This window comes from Drosophila ananassae, chromosome XL, assembly GCF_017639315.1.
Source record: "Drosophila ananassae strain 14024-0371.13 chromosome XL, ASM1763931v2, whole genome shotgun sequence".
NCBI classification, from domain to species: Eukaryota; Metazoa; Arthropoda; class Insecta; order Diptera; family Drosophilidae; genus Drosophila; species Drosophila ananassae.
This window is the reverse complement of record NC_057931.1, coordinates 2590446-2614028: the sequence shown is the minus strand read 5'-3', so window position 1 is coordinate 2614028 and position 23583 is coordinate 2590446. Positions and strand designations below refer to the sequence as shown.

At 45.8% G+C, this 23583-nt stretch overlaps 1 protein-coding gene across 17 annotated transcripts in view; it reads right to left on the bottom strand.

Moving 5' to 3' along the window:
- Nucleotides 1-23583, bottom strand: part of LOC6504014 (neurobeachin) — a 156746-nt gene that overhangs the window by 36757 nt on the left and 96406 nt on the right. For all 17 annotated transcript variants that reach the window (XM_032452557.2, XM_044717007.1, XM_044717006.1 and 14 more), the window contains exon 3: nucleotides 9164-9268. In XM_032452557.2, the coding sequence (XP_032308448.1) occupies nucleotides 9164-9268 (105 nt within the window). The remainder of the gene's footprint in view (nucleotides 1-9163; nucleotides 9269-23583) is intronic.

Below are 23583 nucleotides of genomic sequence, written 5' to 3'. Positions count from 1 at the left end.
ATATTTGGGAGAACAGTGCGTATACGTAACATATTTCTGTGATATTAAGCATACGCACTGTTGAACTACAGAACCTTCTGACACCCTCATTTATTATTCTTTTGAACACCTTTTTCTTGCCGTGTACGTGCCGCCATCTAAAGAGTGAACCCGTTCCGCCCTTTTGCAAATCTGCTGCGGCTCTAGCGGAAATTTATTATTGACAGCATCTGCCGCTGCAATGCAAACAACTGAGCAAGGAGTTTGCCAACCAACTTGGGCGAGCCTGGAAAATAAGGCAGACTAAGAAAAACTGGCAGAAGGACGATGGAGGGATGCTAGAGGCTAGGAAGGAGTAGATAGTAGATAGGAAAAACGGGTAATGCCACGCACATGGAAAATGCCGGAGTCGGCAATTTTGCGGGCTAAGTAGCGTGTGCCTGGCCCTCTTCGGGGTCCTGCGATTCTACCTCCAAGGAGGTCCTGCCCGACTGTCGCCGGAGATGGCAAAGACACTGGGGCCTGCTATTGACATTTTGCCTTTGCCTTTGCTTTGTGCCACTGATTCTGATTCTGATGTGCATAACATTGACACAAAGTGCAATCAGGAAGGAAGCGTGTCCTTTGACCAGGACTATCGAAAAAAGCGAAGGAGAAATTGTGGAAAAATAATCAAGCTTATGTACCTAATATGTATGGTACTTCCAACTTGATTCTCACAAAAACTAACTGAATAATTGTGATTATTTTTTTAATTAAAGTTTGCAGGACATCCCAGAACAGAACCAGAGAGGACTGAACAGGAGTCAGTGGCTCGGTAACTTGTTTATTAAATATTCATAAATTGAAATTGACAAACAAACAAATAAACAACAATATAAATTTGCATTTACAAACTAGGAGTGAGCGGACGAACGAGTCTGAAATCAGGATACTGGCAGGCGCATGAATTATTAAAGGACCTGTGACAGCTTTTGTCGGGTTGGCTGGCTGCTCCCTGGATGTGACAGGCATAAGGATATGCTCCTTAGCTCTGCTCCGATGCATCTGAACTCCAAATGCCAAGTTACAAAGGCCGCTTCCTGACCTCCGACCTCCGCTCCTCCTTTATTAATTATTCCAGCCGAGAGTCCTCCATTTCGATTCCACTTTCGGACACATTCTAATTTATTTAATTAATTCCTGGCGGGCCCGTGAAGGGTTCAAATGTTTCTAATGACAGGAATAATATATATTTTTTCGCATTTCTTTCTCTCTTTGTTTATCTTAATTATTTATTTCGGTTTCTGCCTCTCCTCCACCCCTTGGGCCCGTACTTTGTGGTCACTTCCGGCCCTATCCGCTTTTTTTGTTAAATTAAAATTAAAAGTTTCTACTACCAAATGGAGGGAAGCATAAAGTTCGATGAGGCGTTCCTGTAATGGCGTTAACCCTTTTTTTAAGGGAGGCTGGAGGGCGAGGGCTCTGGGACGGTGAAAAAAACAAGCCACTAACAAGTTAATTGAGAGCAATTTTCAGTTTTCCCATCGTTGAATTAAAAAAAAAGGGCTGGGATGGCTGGGAGGGCTGGGAAGGCTGGGAAGGCTGGGAAGGCATTAACTCCGGAGAGGCCAGGCCGGGTCTGTAATTAAGAAACCGATTCAGGGAGTCCTGCGGCCTTGGTCCTGGCACGTCGGCCCTGCTCGGTGGCCCATTAAGGTGTCGCCAGCTCAGAAATTGAAAGTGAGCTGCGAAAAACCCACTCGAGCATTTAAAGTCGCGCCCCGAAAGGGGTGGGCGGCTGAGTTGTACAAAAAAATGAATTATGTCAACCTTTTGAAGCTGTCAAGTGCCGCAAATTGAATTATTCACAAAAGAAAAGGTGTCGCCAGGATCCCAGCTCCTTTTCTCACTTTTTTTTTGGGATTTCTTTCACTTGAAAGCACTTTCCTCGAAGGGGACTGCTGGGGGAGAGTCGAGTATTATGATACTTTCAAGTCTCTAGTTCCCAAAAAAGAGTCTCTATTAATTCCTATGCAAATGGCGTCTGGCTGGCAGGACCTCTCCTTCTAGGACCTCTCTTTAGTCTGGCCAGAAAACGCAAAAACCGATTCAGATTTGAATCCGAATCAAAATCAGATGCGTGTCCCCGAATTCCCCAGCGAAGCCAATGGAAATCGCATTAAAATTTTCCGCTGCCAAAAAAAACAGAAGGGGGCGGAGGCGGGGGCTTTCGGGAAAACAAAAGAAAACTTTTAAAGCCTAGAGGCTGGGCCGGGGCGGGGTCAGGTGTGGGCTAGTCATGTCAAACATGAAATTCAATTGTGTTTTCCAGGGAAAGAGTGAAAAAAGAGCCAGTCGAGGGTTAAGAGCGGAAGCTCTGCATTTGCGGAAAACTTTCACGTTGACATTTCCATAATAATTTTCTTTTCATTCGCCGGCAGTTTTTTTCTCCTGCCACTTTCTGTGATTTTATTTGGCGTTTCTTTATTTTTTATTTTCTATTTTTTAAGGATTTTTTTGCAACTTTTTTTTGGGTCTGTTGGCCGCAGAAAGTTTGCATTGCTTTTGACGCACGACTGAGCGAACGGAAGTGGGGGTGGAAGTGGAAGTGGAAGTGCCTGGTGAAAGGGGTTGCCTGAACCCCACTGACCCCTTTCACTCACACACACACTGACACACACACAGAGGCACACTCTGTCACACCAACACTCGCCGAAAAGAAAGCCTCGCTCTCGGCTGTTGCCTTTTTGCATATTGATGAGTTGTTGTTCGAAGCAGAAATCTGTTGGATCTGCTCGGGGAAAATGGAAAATCTGGAAAAATCTGAAATCTGAAATCTAAAATCTAAGTTGGAAAAGCGGGGGCTACTCTGGGGGGGGGATGTTGGAGGCAGCTTCGACGACGATGGCGCCCGAGGGCCACGCAACGCGTGTCAAAATTGAATGACAAAACTCATGTGTGTGGCATTAGTGCCACGCCTTGCCACAACCCCAAAAAAGGGGGCGGGAGGGAGGGGGAGGCTGACACATGTGCTTCTTCTGCTAAGCCCACAAGCCAAAAATGCAAAACAGCTCAGAAAGTATTTTAAACAGTTTTTCAACAGCGACCGCCAAATCCAGACAACCTCTGGCACACCACGCCCCCATTTAAGGCTGAGCCGCCTCCACCGCCCTACCGATCTGCCACGCCCCCGTTCGCTCGTGTGTTTGTCCTTAGGCCTCAAGAATATAAAATACAGAGAGCAGAAGGCAAAAAGCAGAAACTTTATACATTTTTCATGGCCATTTCCTGGCAGGAATAAAAAGGCCGAGAGCACAACAGAGAATAAAAATAAAATAGAAATGAAAACAAATGAAAGAGGCCGGGAGCCAGCAGGAAATAAAATGTATAAAGTATTCATTTTAATTGTCAAGAAAAATGAAATAATGAGCTTTAAATTCTGGCCTTAAATCAAATCCACTTGCTCGCGGATTGTCTCCCGCCTAATGTCCTTTTAATTTCAATTGAAATTGAGTTCCCAGCCCGCTTTGATTGGCTGTCCAGGACTTCTATTGCCTATATGCTTTGTGCATCCTGGAATCCTGGCCTCCCTGGTAGCCCCTGCCTCCACCGACCGTACTTAAAATGCTATTAACTCAAGCGAGAAGCGAAGGAAAAAAATTGGGAAACTTGTGCGGCTTTTGGGCTTTTCGGGCCTCGCTATTTCGGACCATTTCACCGCCAAGCTCTTTGGTAATTCTATTTTTCCACCAGAGAGGAGATCGGAGGGGATCCAGAGAAAGCAGGGGTGGAGCAGACAGGAGGCGTCTACTTAAAAATACATTTACACTTTAATGACGACCGCGTCGTCGTCGTCGTCCTGGTCCCGGCCAGCCCTGGGAGCAGTCGACGCAAAAACAAATCAAAAAGAAATTAAATGACCTTTTCACATGGCAGACAATTCTTTAAAACTCAACGGGTGGCCCCCGGGCCAGGAGGCCGCCATGGGTGGGTGGTTTAGAGGCAGGTCCTCCTCTGGAGTCCAATGCTATCCAGAGGGGTCTCTGGTTCAGGTTCGAGTTCGGGTTCGGGTTCGGACTCGGACTCGGTCTCCGGTTCGGGTCATTCCGATGTGTTTGACTGTCGATGTCCTGGCCAGCGCCGATGTCCTTTTACGTGACGAGTGATGCCAATACAACAACAAAACCAGCAAAAGGCTAAAAAATAGCCAGAGAAAAGAATCGCAAAGGCGAGGGAGCCTCGCGGGGGATTGATGGAAAAAACTAGAAGGCATTCCAGAAACTCTTTTGCAAGCAGGACAGGACAGGAAAGGAATTCTGGCAAAGCCTGCAAAAGTATTTAATTCGGGAAAGCTTGTTAACTGAAATACTTGCACATATTTTCTTTAAAGTTAAAAAAGCACATACGCGCAGACAGATTTAAAAAATAAGCGAAGAAAGCACATCGCCAGCGACACAAACGTAATAAAAGGCGGCATCAAAAGGCCAAAAACACACAAAAGGCAACGTTGCCAATACGAATGCTTGGTCCTGGGTCCTGGGTCCTGGGTCCTGGCTAATGCTGAACCCATTTCAAAGTGTGTCCTTCCTGCCTGTCTCTGTCTGCCGTCCCGGCGCTATCTCCCTCTCCCTGCCGGCAGTCCGGCAATCCTTGCTGTGTCCGCCGTAAAAACTTTTGTTATTCTTGTGTGCATTTCAATTCGATTCCCCCACGTATCTCCCTCTCACTCGCCCCCCCGTCCTGCCGTCTCTTTTGCTCCTTATGTCCGCCTCCAATCGGGGCAATCACAATTCATATTTAATGGCGAGTTCGATTCGAGTCCTGGCCCCGCCGCCCTGCAGTGGCTTTTCCATTCAGGGCCTTGACTTTCCCGACTCTCAGGCGGGCTGGCGTGCATTTCAATTCGCATTTCAATTTTGCGAGTGTGACCAGAGCGTCTCGAATGCGTCGTAAGGATAATGGAGCAATCAAAAAATTAATGTGGGAGCAGCTGGCGAGGGAGTCTCATCGGCCAATAACCACAAAACGAGCGGAATAATGGACAGGACAATGCAGGCGCATAATGTGACACTTTTGGGACAACATAGTGTGACCAAAGCTGAATGTGATGCAAGATGGAGGTTTGAAAACGCCAAATCGATAGCTCCAATGTTAGCCAATCAATTTCCGAATAGGAAGCAAGCCAAAACCACAAGTACTTGGCGCAAAAACATAATCAGCTTATGCTCATTGCTCAGCATTACAGAACCGGAGTACACAACACGATATACAGCCACACTGGCGGATGGCTGAAAAACAAAATTGGAGGAGGTAGAGGGGCAGTGGAGCAGAGGAGATGGCCTGGCCAACACCCCTGGGTAGCGAGGATGGCGAGGATAGCGAATAGAAATGGAAAACTTATAAAATATCTGCGAGGAATACAAATTCAATTCATGAATAAATTTCACGTATAGCCCTCGGCTGCTTTCTATTTTATGTATTTTATGGCATGTGCTCTTGTTGATGCCGCTCCTGTTCCTGTTCCGTTCCCGCAGTGGCTGCTAAGCAACCAACCGGGGGTAGTATCGTAAAAATGGGGGGCTGCATGGGATGGGAGCACCAGGATCTGCATACATTCCTGCCTGACTTTGGCCGTCCATGGACCCTCTGATGATTTACCAACACACTCCAGATAATTACGGCGCGGTCTAGACTTAAAAACTACGGCTTTCCTGTCCGCCCGTGGCTGCCTCAAAAAGTTGCCAGCCAACTGGCAGCGGAATCGGAATCGGAATAGAAATCCCTGGCACTGCCACTGCCACTGCCACTGCCAACATAATCACAAGCTAATCCTCCGTGTAACTTTACTGGGCAGTCACAGAAACGAGGAGTTGGGGAGGTGGAAGGGAGCCCGGATTCTGGATTCTGAATTCCGGATCCCGGAGCTGGGAGCTCTGTTCGAATGTAGATAAGCGGCCCTAAGCCAAAGATACAACTTTCAGATACTTTGCGAGCTGAAATGTTGGGATGGCTTCGCACTCGCTCCAAAAAAGCATCAGCCGAGCTTAAAAATGTTTCATTTTTATCGCAACAGCTCAGGGAGAGGGAGTTTCCATGAAAAAGTGCTTGGGGGAATCTCGTTCTGGGTTAGGGTTTCCCGAAGCCCCAAGACCACACATTGCAACGAGGTGTGAACTTTTGAGAGTGAATGATACTTGACACCTGATTGCTTAAAAATAAAGCCAAACAGAGCTGGACGATATCCGATACTACTCCAGCAATTATGGAGAATGTTTTAAATTAATAAACACCTTTTATTAGATATGAGTAAAGAAGAGAACAACTGTGTAGGCTGTCGAGTATTATTATCATTGAATCAGCTCTGATTTCAAAGGACCTCCTGCCTTGGTCAACGCCAGGACCAGGATTGTTTGCAGCTTTAACAACGTTATTTACAGCTGTTGCCAAACCAAAAAGGACAAAAAAGGACAACACAGAATGGAAATGGGAATGGAAGTGGAAATGGAGATGGAGATGGAGAGAGATGGAAACGGAAAAGGCAAATTCAAAGGACGACATGGGGGGGACGTTGAAGAAAAAGAGCGGAAACCAATTCGACGAAAGGTGAAAGGTGTTCGTCTGTTGATTCCCACCTTTGAATCAACGGGGGTCCTGCGGCGGTCCTGGCCCATTTCCCTTCTATAACCCACTCTTGGATCCCTTTTAGCTTCTTTTCTTTCTCGCCATTTTTTACTTTTTTTCGTTTTATTTGCGTTCGGTTCGTGGGCGAGAAAAGGAGGCGACCGTGGCAAGAGTTACGCAAATTGCTGAGCTGGCAAAGGCTGTAAAATTTTATTGAGCATACACACAGGCGGCGGAGCACGACAAATATGCGGTGGCCTGGTCCACGGGCGGGTTAACAGGGGGCTTTAGACGCCAGGTGGCAGGTGGCGGGTGGCAGGTGGCAGGTGGCAGGTGGAAGGAGGTAGAAGCCAGGAGGCAGCGGGTTACTGGTAGGCCGCATTACGGCCTTAATTTCAAAAAGAAGCTTTGATTTAGAGGACCAGTCTCTCGACCAGTCCCCCACCCGACGAATTTATTGTCAAGAATAAAATGTTATGGCCCCAGGCAGGTGGGAGTTCGGGGTCAAAAGGACCCCTAGCACCTGCCAGGAGGACAAGGACTAAAACAGTTATTTGCACTTGCCCCGGCTACGTGCCGAATCAATTGAATGCCGGCTGAACACAAAATGGGTGGTGGTGGGTGGTAGAACACGAGGTGGAAGGTGTCAGGATCGGGGAGGACTCGCTGTTATGCGACACACGAGTGCCCACTGTACTCGACCATAAATCAAAGGCGCGACACTCAGTCCTTTGTATGCAAAACGCTTCCCGCCCGCCAGAAGATGTGGCGGAAAATCGAAAATCTGTGGAACAGAGTTCCCTTCAGATTCTTCAGATACTCTTTCTAAACTCTCTGCTGCATTTTGTATAATTTTAATAAAATCATTCGAGTAATTGTTTTGTCTTCAGAAGACACTAATAAAGGCTCTGACAATTTCTAAACATATCCTGGAATATTTACAAAGACTGGAGTTTCCCTTCTTTGATGGAGGGGGGAATGGCACATCAAATTGCTGTAAAGTGGGTGGTGGGTGGTGTGTAGTGGGGGGTCCTGGTGGGTCCTTTAGTCTCACACACCTGCCTCGCATGCCAAATGAAGTAAAAGATCTTTGCCAGTCCTCTGCCTGGCGGTGATGCATATTTGATGCTTGTTTTACATATGCCAACAATTTCGGAGACACATGCTACACAGCCCCCTGCCACTGGCACTGCCACTGCCACTGGCACGCCAGGACACCCCACACTGCCAGAATTTGTCAGTGACAATTTTCATTAATTTAAAAAGCCAAATAAATTGTGAAGCCTCAGGAACCGCAACATCTAAGCCAAGCAGGCAGCAACTGACGCATATCATTAAAGAGTAGTTACTGAGTGGGTGGTTTTCTGGGTGGGCGATGCGACGGGTGTCCTTGTGTACTTGTGCGAGTGTGTAATGTAAGATTCTCCCAAATGGATCGCTTGTTTGTTACGCACACATCCCAGGCAGCCCTCGCAGAGGCGCCAGAAACCACCGAAACCGCACAGGAGCCACCACACCACCAACGCACTTATGAGGAGGAGTTGTGTGCTGAATAATGGCACGACAAGGTAAATAAATGTGTAATAGTTACTTGAAGATGGAGGATTTAAGGCCCACATAGTCTAGTTTTAATTCCAGGCATCTTGGGCGGGTTGGGGGTCAATGAACCAATGCAGTTAAAAAACTCATAATGCGGAAACTTTGTTGCGATTTTTGCAGCAACTTCTGGATTCTCCGACTTCCGATGTCTGCGCCTTCGCTCTTTGGATGACACAGCCCACTCACCCACACACCCTGGAGGGTGGAGCACTTCCTGTCAGCACACACACACCCACTGCCGTACGAGTGTGTATTTAAAAAAGGAAAAAGCTTACACATGAAAAGTTACTGGGAGATCCTTTCGCCAGCAGTCATGCTAATAATTTGATGGCACAAGCGAGCGAACAGCGACAACGTCAGGTGTAAAATATTGTTAAGCACAAACACTGCCACACACACAGCCACCCTCTGACATACACCCACTGACTTTTACACCCACTCGGGCACAACTCAGGTACAGATGTGGAACAAAAATACGTATTCCAAAGGATGAGTAGGATTTGAACTGGAAATGAGACTTGCAATTTCTATAAATCCCATCAAATACATTTAAATGTTATTAAAAATATAACATCCTTTTTAATTTTGGGAAACCTTTTTTAAATTGGTCCCTGGAACTAATTACTTAGCCACCACTGTACATATTCATATGCAAATCAGGAAGACGAAAAAAAGCGCCGTGAAAAGCAGCAGTTAAAAGGGGAAAGCCCAGGAAAATGTGAAAACATGCTTGTGGGGGGGTATGGTGGGCGGGAAAAGTTGAAAGGCATTTTCATGTTGATGTTGCGTTTTCATTACGCGCAATTTCGGCTGCCACGCCCACCGTGTTGTTAATTTTCTTTGATGCCACAGCGCCAATTGAATTAAATTCTATTAAAAAGTCACCACGCCAGCTGTGGCATTCAGACAATAAAATACAACTTTTTAATTTGGATATATGTATGTATGAAAGAGTAGAATTTGCTTTGTCCAGGACACTCACCTGCAAGTTGGGCGGACAATGATCCAGAAGCTCCAGCATATGTTTGATATTCTGCGCATCCTGTATCACAAAATTCAATTCCATATCGAACTCACCGCCGACCAGCTGCGAATAGAAGAAGTGCGAAACAATATATCAATATGGGATAAACTTTTGTTCTGAAATATACACAATTAGATGATTTTTTTTGGGGGATATTTCGGGGGTTTTAAATACTCCTGATGTGTGCACACATGTGAGGGGCAAAAATATGGCAAAAATATGCGAAAAGTTGATGGCGAACACAGCAGATTTGTAATTGGCAAAGTTTGAATTGGAAATAATGGATGTGGCTCTGTCTCTGTCTCTGTCTGGGGTTTCAACTCGACTTTTGGGAAAACAAAAATACGGAAAAACTGAAAACAGAAAATGGGAAAATGGGAAATGGAAAACGAATTCCAAAAGTTTGATTACCAAAAATTAAAACGGAGAGATAACAAAAGGGCTTTTAAACAGAAAATCTACCAAAATCTACTACACAGCAACCATCATTTATCATAGATGGATTCTATCGAGTCGCTGAGTAAGCCTGTTAGCAGAGTCCTGCCCATATCCTTTGTAGCCAGATAGCCAGAAAGAAGAAGCAATCAGAGCTTCCTTTCAAAGGCAACAACAATCGAAATCAAAGAGTATTCGAAAGGAATGGAATCGAAAAACCCCCAGTCACGTCACAAAAAAGGTTCTAACTTAATTATGCCAGGCGCCAGCGAAATCCACTTTGCCACACTGCCACAGTGCCACATTGCCACGCCCCCACTGCCTCCCGCGTATAGATGTTTTTTTTGGCAAAAAAATTGTTTTTCTTAGGCACTCTTTAATAAAATCAGCAAAATAAATTCAATAAATTGATTAGAGGCAGAAAGAAAGAAAGTGTTTCTTCGCTGCTGGCTCCGAAGTGTTACAAGTGTCCTTCCACCCACACACACTCCCCGAGCGAGTAAGACAGGGAGATGATATAAAGTATAAATCCCCAACAGTATTTATGTTTATTTTTGTTTGTTTTTCTCGCTTTCACTCGGCGGGCAAAAAAATACAAGAATATAGAAGAAAATAAAGGCAAACAGCGAGGGAAGCGGCGGCGTCCGCCAGTTTGGCGCCTGGACTTCAATGGACTTCCATTTCACCCCCAGGACTTGGCTGCCACGCCTACACCTAGACCAGCACAGCCACAACTCCTTGTAGCGGGTGCACTCGAAGGCTGTTTTTATAATTATGCGAAGCGTTTTTCGTCCTTCGACTGGAGGAATGGAGGCTGTCCCTATCCCGGCCCGGCCAGGATTCTACTCTCGCTGTTGATCCCTTTTAGTGGTTTAGGGATACGATTTGCCTTATCACCTGGCAACAAAACAGCAAGGATAACAACAAGGACAGCAGCCGCACAATATGGCCAGCAAGCAAATCTGTTGTGATGCGAACATAAGTCGAAATCAAAGCCGAAGTAGAAGTAGAAGACTTTCCCGGGCTTTTTCTGCTCTTGCTCTTGAAATGAAAACAAAACGACGAGGAGCCCCTAAGCCGCTCGGATTAGGTAGAAATTTATAATGCCCCTTTAAGTCCTGCCACCTAGAAACCACCCCCGAGGACACCCCAGAGCCGCGCCGCTTTGGGGTGGCGGCTTAGCAGAAAGCCTCGTGCCAGGATTTTCCGAAGAAAACACAACACAACTTGGTCTTGGTCTTGTTCTTGTTCTTGTTCCTGGGCAGTTCTTCCGAATTATTGGGTAATAAAATATATTATAAACTATTCGTTTGAGAGTTACTGGGACAAGTTACTGGGAAGTCTGCTTTCCAATCCGAAACGAAAATCTCATCTATTTTTAAGAAGAGAATGAATGGCACCGTAACGGCAGGGAGGTATACAAGTGATGCTGTGGGTGGGAAGGAAAAACGCTCATTCATATTTAAATTAAACTTTGTGGAAAGTTTTTCAAGTTTTTCCCGCCTCCCCCCGGCCCAGCTCCGCCTCCCAATTAAGCCGCCCACCATCCGCCTACCGCCATCGCCTCCGCCTCCGCCCTGAGCGTGTCTTAGTACAAGCATTTTAAACGCCGCTTAATTATATTCGTCCCTGGCATTTCCCGCCCACTGGCCCGCCCAGCGCCTCCCTCGGCTCGCCAGGGTTTCCCCAAGGAGCTTCGCACCTTTTTCTAGCACATTTAGTCAATTTTAAGTTCATTTAAGAAAAAAAAAAAAGCGAAAAAGTTCGCCTCTCCTTGCCTCCTTGGCTTTTCCTCTTCAGTTTTTCTTTCATTTTCATTTTGCTCTCCATTTTCTTGTACTTTTTGTAGATTTTCTACATTTCATTTGTGCTGCGGAAAAGCTGTGGAAACTCTGGCATTGACGTGTCGCTGCTGCTTGTCACCTTGTTAGCCCCCAGCCCCCAGCCCCCAGTCGCCCAGGACCTCTCTCCCAGGACCCCTCCTGGCCGCTTATTTAAAGTAAATTGAATTTCTATTTTATTTAAAATGCGCATTGAGACGCACTAAAAGTTGCTCAAGTGGCGGCAGAGTTTCCCCCAAGGACTGAGTCGCCGAAGGAGCGTCGGAAAAGCGTGCCTCCTCCCTCCAGCAGGTGCTCCCCCCCACCATCGTGAAGGTGTAAAAATTACACTTTTCCACTGGCAATGAGACTGAGTTTTCTTTCTTATTTAACAGGACAAAGGCGGCGGGTTGTCGGATTAAATTAAAAGGGGTGTGGCAATTATTGAGTTATTAAGGTCCTAGCCTTGAATGATTCCTCCAAGAATCCTTTAAGAATGGGGGAAGAAGAACTGCCAGCTAGTCCCCCAAGCGTCTTGATTACCGCGCCTATGCAGATATTTGCGGCAATTGAGTCCTGTCTTTGGGAAAAGCGTTTTCCCGACTATTCTCGCCAGACTTTTTCCCCCTCCCCCGGCCAGTCTTTGCTTTTCCTTTCGAGGCAAAAAAAAAACAGGAAGAAAGGGGAGCCTGGCAGAGCCTTTCAAGGAAAAAGCCAAGTCAAAACCCAGCCCCTTCCTTTTGGGCTTTGTGCCGAATTTTCCTGGCTTTTCTTTTCTGCCCTGGAACCCCCACCCTCAACCTCACCACCGTCCCGTGTCTGTGTCATTAGGGAATATTCGCAGTTTTCTCGTGGTTAAGCTTTTAAAACAGTTTTTGGAAAAGAACACACACAGAGCCCCCGAAAAAAGGTAAAAATGTTCACCACAGTTTCATGTATTTTGTGTTTTTTTTCTGCCACTTTTAAGTTTCGGTTTTGGTTCTCTTTTTTATTAAAATTTGTGTGTGCTTGAGCAGGGGTGTGTGGGGTGTGGTGTGTGGGGGTGTGTGTACTTTACTCAATTTCTTTGGGAAAAGGAAAGCCAAAAAAAAAGAACAAAAAAATGGCTCGTTGGGGAAATTTCCTTCCTCAAAGTTTTTTATTGTTCGGTTCGGTTTGGTTTTATTTATTCTTGAGTTTTTTTTTTTTTTTTTGTTGGCACCTCCTTGAGGAGTTGCCCTTAAAGAAGGAAGATTACTTTTGATTGTTCTATTTGAATATTTTACAGCTGGTGCCATTTGCTGATGGCCTCATTAGTTGTGACTCCATTGGGGTCTCTGGCAGGATCTTCCGCCAGAGGGGGGGTTGGGAAAAGAGGAATTATTGATGATACAACCACACACAAGATGAGATTTGGGACTGCTGCTATTCCCTCTCCCGGAATTCAGCCAAAACTCAACACACACACATCATTTATCATCACAAACAATTGCCGTTGGCCCGAACAGGCTCCCATAATTATTACTTTTCCACCTCCCGGCAGGATGGATAACTGACAGACATCAATCAGGTTTCGGGAAATGAAACGGATTGGATTGGACGAAGAGCTGGGCCAGATCCTGCCACAAAACCACCAAGCCCTTCCCCCAGGCTTGCGAGGTTCCTCCTCGGCTTTCAACATTCCGTTCCATTGCCTCTAATCTGTTTTATCTGGAGCAGCTCTCGCTCTTCCTTATCAATATGCAAAAGTTCCAGGAGCCAGCAGCCAGCAGCTAAAACTTTGGCCAAAACGAGGCAGCTGCTGATTGAGTGTATGGAGTCCAGGAAAGTTGGGGACAAGCTGCAGGGATGCTACTTTGCATCACTCCAAATTGTTAAGCATAGACATTAAAATAAATTTATGCCATAAAAAAGGCAGAGATCCAAACAGAGAGGGGCGTGGATTTTTGGTGGAAAAACGTTGAAAATTGTTTATCGCCAGGAGAAAGTTTCGGGCTTGTTGTCTATTCCTGCCATTTTCCATAGCATACTTCTCAGAGACCATGTGTGGGTGGGTGGATGGGTGGGAGAGTGTATTTGTGAATTTTCAGTTAATCGAAAAAGTTAATCATCGAAGTTTCAGATGCCTGGTCACCGAAATGGAATTTATTTCATTCCCAAAAGTGGGAAACCAATCACGGGCAAGGAGGATGCTGCGCAGATTTAAGTAACATTTTAAGTAAAATCGAAATTAAATTAAACATCAAATGGAAAATTAAAATACATTAAGCAAATAAGACACATTTTACCTTCCCTTTCATCTACGCATCGGAATATCCTTTGGTCTTTCCTGACAGCCCGCCAGATACTTTGATTTTGGCGCTTTCGAGGCTTACAATTACTACCTTCCCACTTGATTGGCTGTCAGGGAGAGCCACCCTAAAGCCGCCCTAGAACCACCCTAACACCACCCTAGCACACCACCCCAGATACCCACAAAATGAGCTTCCTTTGGCGGAAGTTTTCGGATCTGGCAAACATTTTGTAGAGACGAGAAATTGCATTGCATATTATTTGCTGATTGATTGAGTGATTGATTACTGGAGAGGCTTCGGCACCTTGTAGGCAGGGGATATTTTGGCAGGGGAAGCCACCACCGCAAGGACCTCCTCATAGTCCCGGCAGGGCCATCACGTAGATATTTTATAGGCTGCTCCATTGAAAGCTTTACAAATTGTCATTCGAGCCCGGGAAAAGCGAGCAATCGAGGAGGGGGAGACTCTGAGTTATTAAGTGCCAAATGACAGTCCTCTCCTTGTCCTTTGACATTGACTTGACTGCCTGGAGGCACTCGGAAAAAATACATAGACTAGATTACACAAAATTGTACAAATAATAAGAGACAAGGGGCTCGAGAGGAAGGTCTCAGCATCGCATTAGAAACCCTGTCCAGGACTCTACTCATTTTCAAATATTTATTTTCCTCAGTGCATCTGTTGAGAGTATCCTCCACCCTCCCAGGAGGGCCATTAGTTTGTCATTGTCTGCGACATCCCCGACTTTGAACGTCAATAATTGAGCGTAAAATATGATTTTAAAGAAATATATATAAAATGTGGGAAATGTGGGGGAAAATGGGGGAAGAGCTTGGAAAATGGCGGGAGAGGGTGGCTGGTGGCTGATTTCTCCGACGGAATCTGCACTTGTCTTGATTGCTGTCTAGTCAGACTTCTGGATAAGAACGAGCCAGAGCCAGAGCCAGAGCCAGAGCCAGAAAAAAGCATAGGAATTCCACTTCCATTTTTATTATTTTCGCTTCCCTCCTACTCGCCACAAAAGTTGGTGGGAAATGCGCGACTGAGGCTGGGATAAGTACTGCTTGACTGCGCTTTTCAATCTCCACAAAAAGCCAACTCGAAGAGCAGAGCGAACAAAACCAAAACAAAAAATATACATTTCATACAAATACAAAAAAAGGGGTGGAGGCGGATAAAAACACACATTACTTGCACATTGCAGCGAAAAATGAAAAATTAAGAAATCTCCTCTCGGAGCTCGGAAAACAAAAATAATAAAGGTAATGGAGGCGGCAGCCAAAAAGACAGTAAAAGGAAGAAGCCGCTTGCCAAGGATGCGGAGGACACAAAGGATGCCAAGAATGCATTTGTCTGATGCCATTCGGCTCCAGTTTCGACCGCAATTCATCAGGCTAACCTGGCCAGGACAGCCGTTCGGACGGGATTCGTTTTCGAACAAATTAGATGACAGGACATTAATCTGAGGGATTATTGATGAGTGTGCTGGGTTTTCGGGGCTTCAATCGGCCAGGACCAGGGCACAGGATAATGGCTTCGAGGTGATTACCGCCTCGGCTCCCCGAACAGTCTTTCAAAGATCCATCGCTATGCGAAACCCGCTACTTGCCTCTTGGAAGCTCGCTTTTGCGGCATTCTGCCACTAAAATCCCCTTTAATATTTAAGCTTTTTACAGCTCTGGCCTGCTACCTATAACTCGGCTCCTAAGTGCCAAAAAAAAAAACAAACAGGCAGAAACAGAAACAGAAATAGAAAAAGAAAATGTCCAACCATTCCTGAACTGGTGCCGGTTGCACTCACAAATATTGCCACATTCCGTTGCACAAACAAACTGGGCAAAGAACCCCAAACCAAGCCCAGACCGAAGACCGAAAAGCCGGCTAGAAAATATTGCTGCAGGTGGGCGGGGCCGCAGAAGGAAGCACTTTGCAACTTCCTTGCTGCAGTTGGAGTGGCAGGTTTTATGGCTTCTGCCACTTCGTTGTGGCACAGGTAGGAAGACAAAAGAAATGGAATTTTTCCACGATGCACGGAAGGGGGAATCCAACAAAAACCAAACTGCTGGGACAGTGAGATGCGGGTATGTCCTTTTAAGTATTTGGGGATCCTCTACTCACTTTTTGTAGATTTGGGAGCAAAGCTTTGGCCGTTTAATGTTATATATTTAAGGTAAGAATCTCCTGTAAATTATTCTCTCTGCAGAGCCACTCCTTTTTTGCAGAATTAGACAAAATTAGCAGGGAAGACGAGCGGAAGAAAGACGGAAGCTAAGTAAGCCAAAAGCTTAGCCAGGAAGAAAGGAACGGGAAGGACGAGACAGAGACTCTTGAAAGCCAAAAAGCCGCAACTAGTGCAGATGCATGGGCGGCGGACGGCGGACGGCGGGTTGGGGACTACAGACTAGAAAGAGGGGGCTCCCAGGAAAAAGAAAACGGGGGCGAAAAGGTGGCCACTTTGCTTAATTAAACGCGCCAGTTTCGTTGTGGTGGTGCGGATTGAAAACTGTGCCAAGTGGCTCCAGTCGACACTTCAAGTCAACGACAACAAACACAAGCACTGCGAGAAAAACTATCCCAAAAACGGGTCCTAGTTATTCCGGCTCTCCTCTATTATTCTACCATTTATTGCAGTGCCTCTGACAGTTTTTAATTTAAATTATCAAGAAAAAAGCCGAGTCTATCAGGAAGAGAGCCAAGGAACTTCGGCAGGCAGCCACCCCCTCTGGAAGGAATAGGGGTGGATGTCATCGTCATCAGCATTTGGCATCAGCACTTTTCATTTTAGCACCTTTCAGCAATAAAATTTTCTGCACAACTCGACAATTTGAAGCGCTCAGACAAAAGGACCCACACACTATAGTACAGGAGCTGGTACAGTGACTATTCTTAGTTAAGAGATCTGCACGGTCCGATAGGCACAGGTTTCTTTAATGAAAAGCCACCCGAAAAAAAAAGCATAAAAGTTGCAGGCGCACGAGACTCCGATGACTTGGATGCGATAAGGACACATCCCTTTTAGAGGCATCCTTTTGGCCCAGCCAGAAGATGGTGTTGCCCGATAAGGTCAGTTTACTGAGCAGGAAAATCAAGCAGCCAGCATGGAGCATGGAGCATGGAGAGGGTTTAACAACCTCTTAAGACTTAAATCTTTTTTAGGCAAAAACTGTAACCGTCAAAGCCAGCGAATTAAAGACAATGGCGGGGAGCTCTCGCCTCTGACTCTGGGCTAAGGCCAGCTTCTCGGACAAGCCAACTAATTAGGTGCCAAACGAGAGAAGAAAAAGGCAGGAAAATAATAGAAAAGACGGCCAGAAAGTCAACGATTAGCTAATAGGACGATTGGCAGAGCCAAACTTTCGCCATTGGCCACTTTGCGAAATTGTTTGCCATATTTGCAGCTGCGGAAACTTTATCGGCCATGTGTATACGTGCTTATATATATATCCTGTGTATACTGACTGAGACTCGCTCGCTGAAACTCACACGAACTAATCAAATAAACTAAACTCGAGGCACTGGCCTGGTCGCAGGACGCAGGACGCAGGATCCAGGACCCAGGACCATAGTCCATAGCCACGCGCATTGAATATAGAATATGGCCATGTCAAAACACGGCCAACAGCGCCAACAACAATGGGGAGTCATGTCCAGTGCGGCAATATGAAGAGTCTTTATTAAGTAGAAGGTTATATCAAGTTACACACTCGGTGGCGAAATGTGCTACAGCAACGGCCACATGTGCTGCAGGCACTGAGAGAAAAAAAGGTTATACAAATTCAAACTCTATCAAAAAATTAGCTTAGAAGAAGGACTCAGAAGACCTGCTAAGCACAGACTAGGTACGATCTTCCTAAAAACCATTTAACCTTTAAAATTTTCAACTTGTTCCAGCAAAAAGTCATCAAGACTCCTTGAGTTTTTCTTCGAGTGCCTGGAAAGTGAAAGAGCTGCGCAAAACACACCCAGTACTCGGTGAGTTAAAGTTTGTCAAGCTGTCGCTGCCTTCCGTGGCAAGTGGCAGACTAATTAATGAATTGGCATAAGTTTCTATTCTCCCCAGCTGCCCCCCAAAGCCCGAAGTTAATACCGCACAGACACTAGACCCAGTCCCCAGCACACTTGATGAATGTCAAAGGTTAACGTGAAACTATGTGATCAAATATTCAATCATAAATAAGCGAACACATGTAACCGAAAACCGAGAACCGAAAACCATAAACTCAGTGCAAGATTTTCATCAAGTTTTTGAGTTCCTCTGGAGTGGGCTACGGTTTCTTGGGAGGATGGCTTATTTTTTGTGCTAATTGCCAGAAACTGAAATGCCTGCCACACCCAGGGGGGCACCCCTGAGCCACTGTGAACCCACTGGAATCCGTTGAACCACCGAACGTGGAAGCAGCGGCGAAATTGCCGCCAATTAGCGAGTCTTGTGCGAGTAGTAGGCAATTATTATGCGCTAGATGTTGCTGCGGCTGATGCTGGGCTTCCAAATTAGCGACAGGGAAGAAATAAGTTTAGTCCTCCTACTGCCCTGCTCCTCCGGCCCCCTGGCTACTCTCATGCCAGCCATTCAAGTGGTTTAGCAAAAAATTGTAGCACACTTTTCAGCGCAGTGGCCATTTATGGAAATTGCATATTTTTCGTCCTCGCTACCCAGGCTTTCCCTGCTCAGTTGACTAAATATTTTCAGTATCTTCTTTCACTTAAATACTCAACCCAAAATCGTTAAATCAAATTTAAGGCCAGCGCTTGTAGAAAGTTTGGAAAAACATCCCTTTTGCTAGTTTGGCCCGAAAACCTCGAGTACCATAAAATCCGCAACAAGGAATTGTATAAAAAATGTATATGTATGTGTATGTGAACACGCGTTGCCCGAGACAACATTTTAGGTGGTATTGTAAATCTAAGCCCACAAAAAAAAATTGTAAAAAATAAAATATAAAAACGGAGCGAGTGAGCGCAAGAAGGAAAAAAAGGACATTAGCCGCATTTTGTCTTGGCAACCACACATACACACATACACACTCAGACTCTGCCAGCTATACACACACTAACACCAGCACACGTGTCCACGTTCCGAATGCGACTCACGTAGCCACATGGGCGTAGGGCGTGTGGCGTGGGGCAGAAAGGGGGTTACTCTGGAGGTGTTTTGCTGGTGTTTTTGTAGCTAGTTTAAATGCTCAACGCCATGCCATGCTCATTTTTTAGTGAAGTTTTATCCAAAAGACAAAGTCTACGACATGTACGTGCAACAATACACACGGCGCTGGAGAGAGACGGGGCTAGGCGGGCCGAAAGAGACGGCGACAAGAGATAGATAACTAGATAGGAGGAAACAGGGCGCCAGGGGGCGAATGGCAGAGTGGCAGGAAGAGGGGCCGCCGCGATATCCATTTAGATAGATGATGGGGCAAAACGAAAAGGACTAGGCATATGCATCAGTGTATCCTGTCAACCTCTCCCTCTCTCCCTCTCTGTCTGTCTTGACTCTGCCTCTTTCTTGTTCCTTTCCTGCAAACTAACAAAAATTGCCAGAGATTCCTGACAACATTTCCAAACAGACAATGAATTTCAAGTGCCAAAAAGCCATTCCCCACGTAAATTGAATCGGTCATGCCAGCTATGCGATTCAGTTTGTAAATACTGCGAGAGCGCCCAAGACATGCTCAAGGAGCGAGTGTCCTTGCTGGCTTGTATGACAAGGATACACGGCTGCAAGCCTTTGGCTGCCCAATTTGCCATTCAAATATTGGATTTCTAGTCGATTTCGGTCTACGGCCGACACACATTTTAAAATTCAATCACGTTTTGTTTCGAAACTCTGACGGCCATGCGAGTGACACAACTACACGACACCACCCACTACAATTAGCACTTCTTCACCACATTATGTAAGGATTTCCAAGACGTTTCCCAGGACCAGATCCTGTCCTGCTGGTTACTGTTTCTACACAAATTACCCAGGAGAAAATGACACTTTAGCACTTTGCGGCTTTCGACTGGCAAAATTACAAATTCAAATGCCAGACAAGTGGAGGAAATTGAGAAAGGACCTGGCCGGCGAAGGAGCACAGGACGAAGGGGATTCCATAATTGAAATGGAAACTGAGGTGACCGCAGAGTGACATAAAAACGGAATACAAACACATGCTAGTCGTGTAATAAAGCTAAAATAAAACAAGATTTAAGCCCGTTCTGGGGGACACTACAGAGTATCTGTGTGTGGAGGAGAGTATCTGTGTGGGTGTAGGTATCTCTGCAGGAGTGTGAGTGTGTTTGTGTTTGTATTTGTATTTGGGTTTAGTTTGCGCTTAATAAACTGTTTAAGTTTTGAAATGTAGACGGTTCTGAGTGGCAGACAGAATGCTTCACAGTCGGGCCAACTTATTGTTCAAATTGTGCCACAGGCACATGTGTCGGTGTGTGTCTGTGTGTGTGTGTGTGTGTGTGTGTAGAGGCACGTATATGGAGGCACACAGATACAGATACACGTGGCTGCATAATAAGCAAGTGCTTGAAAGGCCTCAAAAGCAAACAACAGCAACAGAAACATCAACACGAGTGGAACAAGCCACCTCAACGATTCTGTTTGGGTTGCTGATGATGCACATCACTGCTGGGTGGCAGTGGGCAGTGGGTGGTGGGCGGAAGCTATATTGCAAGCCATGCCCCACCGTGTTTGTGAATGTTTGCCGCTATGCGAGTGCACGCAAATTTGCATAGATTCCCAGCATCACGTTCGCGTCTCACCTGGCCAAGTCGGTGGAAAATCGGGGCGGCTCGCAGATGGCTCGAAGGACCAAACTCCCGAAGCAGCTCAGCAGCCAATAAACACAAAGGGTATCCCTTCAAAGTGATTGATAGAGATTTGGCAAGCACTCCCCGGCCAAAGTGTCTCTAAAAAGTTGCCTTTAAGAGTGCGCTTCGTAATTATAGAGACACTTGAGATGGGAATTAATTACACAATTGCCTGTCCGGGGGAGTCCGGGGCGGGGAATTAGGGGTCTCCGCCACATTAATTAGCGTTCATCAATCATGTTTGACCGCAGCCAGGCGCCGAGTCAGCGGCCAAGGACACTTGAGCCACGGCCACCGGATCCTCCTGGCTCCTTCAGGTCACACCCTCGAGTCTGGCGCAAATATTGCGCAATTTGTCGTCATTATCCAGGATATTGAACCTCATAATGTGCGACGACATCATCAATTTCAAACAAAGAATACAAGCGGAGGAAGACGAAGAGGGTGTCGTAGTGTCAGTCGTCCTTTGAAAAAATTATGTCAATAAGCGCCCAGGGTGTTTGAGAATCAATTAAAGTTGGCACTTGGGTCGTGTCCTTTGGCCTTCCCAAATGGATTATCAGGGAATTAGTATCAGGTATCATATAGGCTTTCCACTCTCTGACTATACAGACTGTATAGTCTGTAAAGTCACTTTTAATACACTTCTTGAATGACCTCTGCATATTTAAAACACATTTCCATGTTCTTGAGACTCCTTTCCCTTTGCCAAGTGAACCATTAAGCTGGCATATCCTTGTTGTACCTTCGGTCCCCCCCCCAGCTTCGATTAAAAGCTGGTCGTTAATATTTCATTATTTATGCCCAACCAGGGACAGGATAATATTTCCTTATTTAACCCACAGTCGGCAGCGAGGATAATTCAACTGGGATGGAGATAATTCACGGGCCATGGGCATCGGGATGGGGATGGGGATGGGGTAAAAAAAATAAAAATCGAAACGTAATCGATGCGATTCGATTCGATTCGATTCGATTTAAAGCCGCAATTTTCCCTTGACTCTGTTAGTCCTGTGAGTCCTGTGCGAGTGAGTGTGAGTGTCAGCGGTTTGTGTGGTTTCTTTCCGTTTCTGTTCCCATTCCACGTTCCCCATCCTCCATCCTCCATCATCCATCCTCCATCGCACCTACTATCCCTCCGCCCTTTAGTCCTTTTCCGTTCCATTCCGCTTCCCATTCCGTTTTCTCGTTCGCTTTGCTTCAGTGGCAGACTGAATTGACAATCATTTTACACTTGGCAGGATATTATGTAAATTGCTTTTCATATTTGTGCAACATTTAAATTTGCAAACACCCGCACACCCACTCAGGAGGTAAATATATAAGCGGATAAGAGGGCGTGGCATGGAGGTAGGATGGCGGGAGGGCTGGATGGCTGGTTGGCAAGTAAATCACGGCGACTTTGGTAGATGGTGTTGATGTCAAAGCAAAGGCAAAAAAGGATCCCAGTTTCCCAGGATCCCACCAGCAGCAACATCATTATAACGATAGGCGGGCTGGCTGGCGGGCTGGCTGGCTGGCTGGAAGGCCCAAGGGCTGATTGAATGCCAGACTGACAGCATGACAGACCAACGGACTGAGCGAATGAATGAGTGAATGAATGAATGACGGAGTGACTGGTTGAACGACTGTGAGACAGAGACATGGGGAGACGGAGCGAGAAGGACAGCGCTAGTGTCGAGGCCTCGGGGAGAAATTAACGATGCGTGAAAAGTCTCTCGCTGATTTCAAATGGGGCATACCTATGCAGAGAGAGAAAAAACTTGCTAGTTTCTGCAAGTAATACTTAGAACCTCTGGCAAGAGTGCCTCCTACTATCCACATTTCTCAATTGCTTCTAAATACCTCCCATTTTCTCTCAGTGCCAACAAATTCCCCCAAAAAAAACTTGATTTAATGGGTAACCGCCCGTCGACTCGGCTACTCCTCTCCTCCTTTTTTATATATTTTGTTTATGCCAAACAGAGTGACTGTATCTCATCTTCTTTCTCCGCCCCTGGGCGTGTTTCTGCCTCTTTTTTATACTCTTATCCCGCTTTAGTGTTTTTGTTGCTGTTTTTTTTTTCTGGCCTGGCACAAAAAAGGGGGGAAAGCAATCGCAATGTGTCAGTTTTAATGGGCCTGCAATTGCCGCAGGCGCTTGATGTCTGTCCCCGTCTCTGTCGCTTTATATACGCCCGTCTCTGTCTCTGTTTCTGTCTCTGTCTCTGTCTATGGCTCCTGCCCTGTCCCTACTTTTTCTAACTTGGCTGGCATCGATTGGGTGCTAAATGCAATTGCAGCGGTTCAAAAATCTCCAATTAGGCCCTGGGCACAAGGACACAGAGCCAGGCTTCAATAGCCAGGCAGGTCCCCTTGTCGAAGCCACAGGGCATGAAGCTCCTACCTCGTTTTAATCAAACCTTGTTGGATCTTATTTAATGATTAGTTGCACCCACAAATTGTATTTATGCTTGATAAATACAAGCCGAACAAAAAACGTGGGCTGCACTCCTGGCAAGGTTTCGAGTTTCTGAAAGGATATCCAATATCCTGGTATTGATTGACGCCGACAGTCGACTGGAGGACGTGTAACCAAATGCTAGGCTAATTGGGCTCCACCACCGGCCACCAGCAGCACCACGGACAAAAAGATAGCATTAATTCATTTGACCGATGTTCCCAGACTAATTGGTTTAATGTTACACATACGCACTGTGATCGAACGGGACGCGTGTTCGAAATTGATGAGTCTACTTGTTTTTGCCAGGACATAATAACAGCTAATTAATCGAATGAATTTAATGAAAAAAATACACATTGATTGACAATCCAGTCGCAGCAAATAACAATATGTAATGCAAGTATAAATTACTTTTTAACACATCACTCATACGCCCCATACCTCATTACAAAGCGGCTTCTATGGCAAATGTATGAAAAAAAATATTTAAAATTTCATTCTCAGCCTTGGATGCAGATAAATTCGGAATTAATGTAGAAATCGTTTAAGGTATTCCGCTTTAGAATAAAGTGGATATTGGCCAAGATATGGCCATCGGAATAGGCC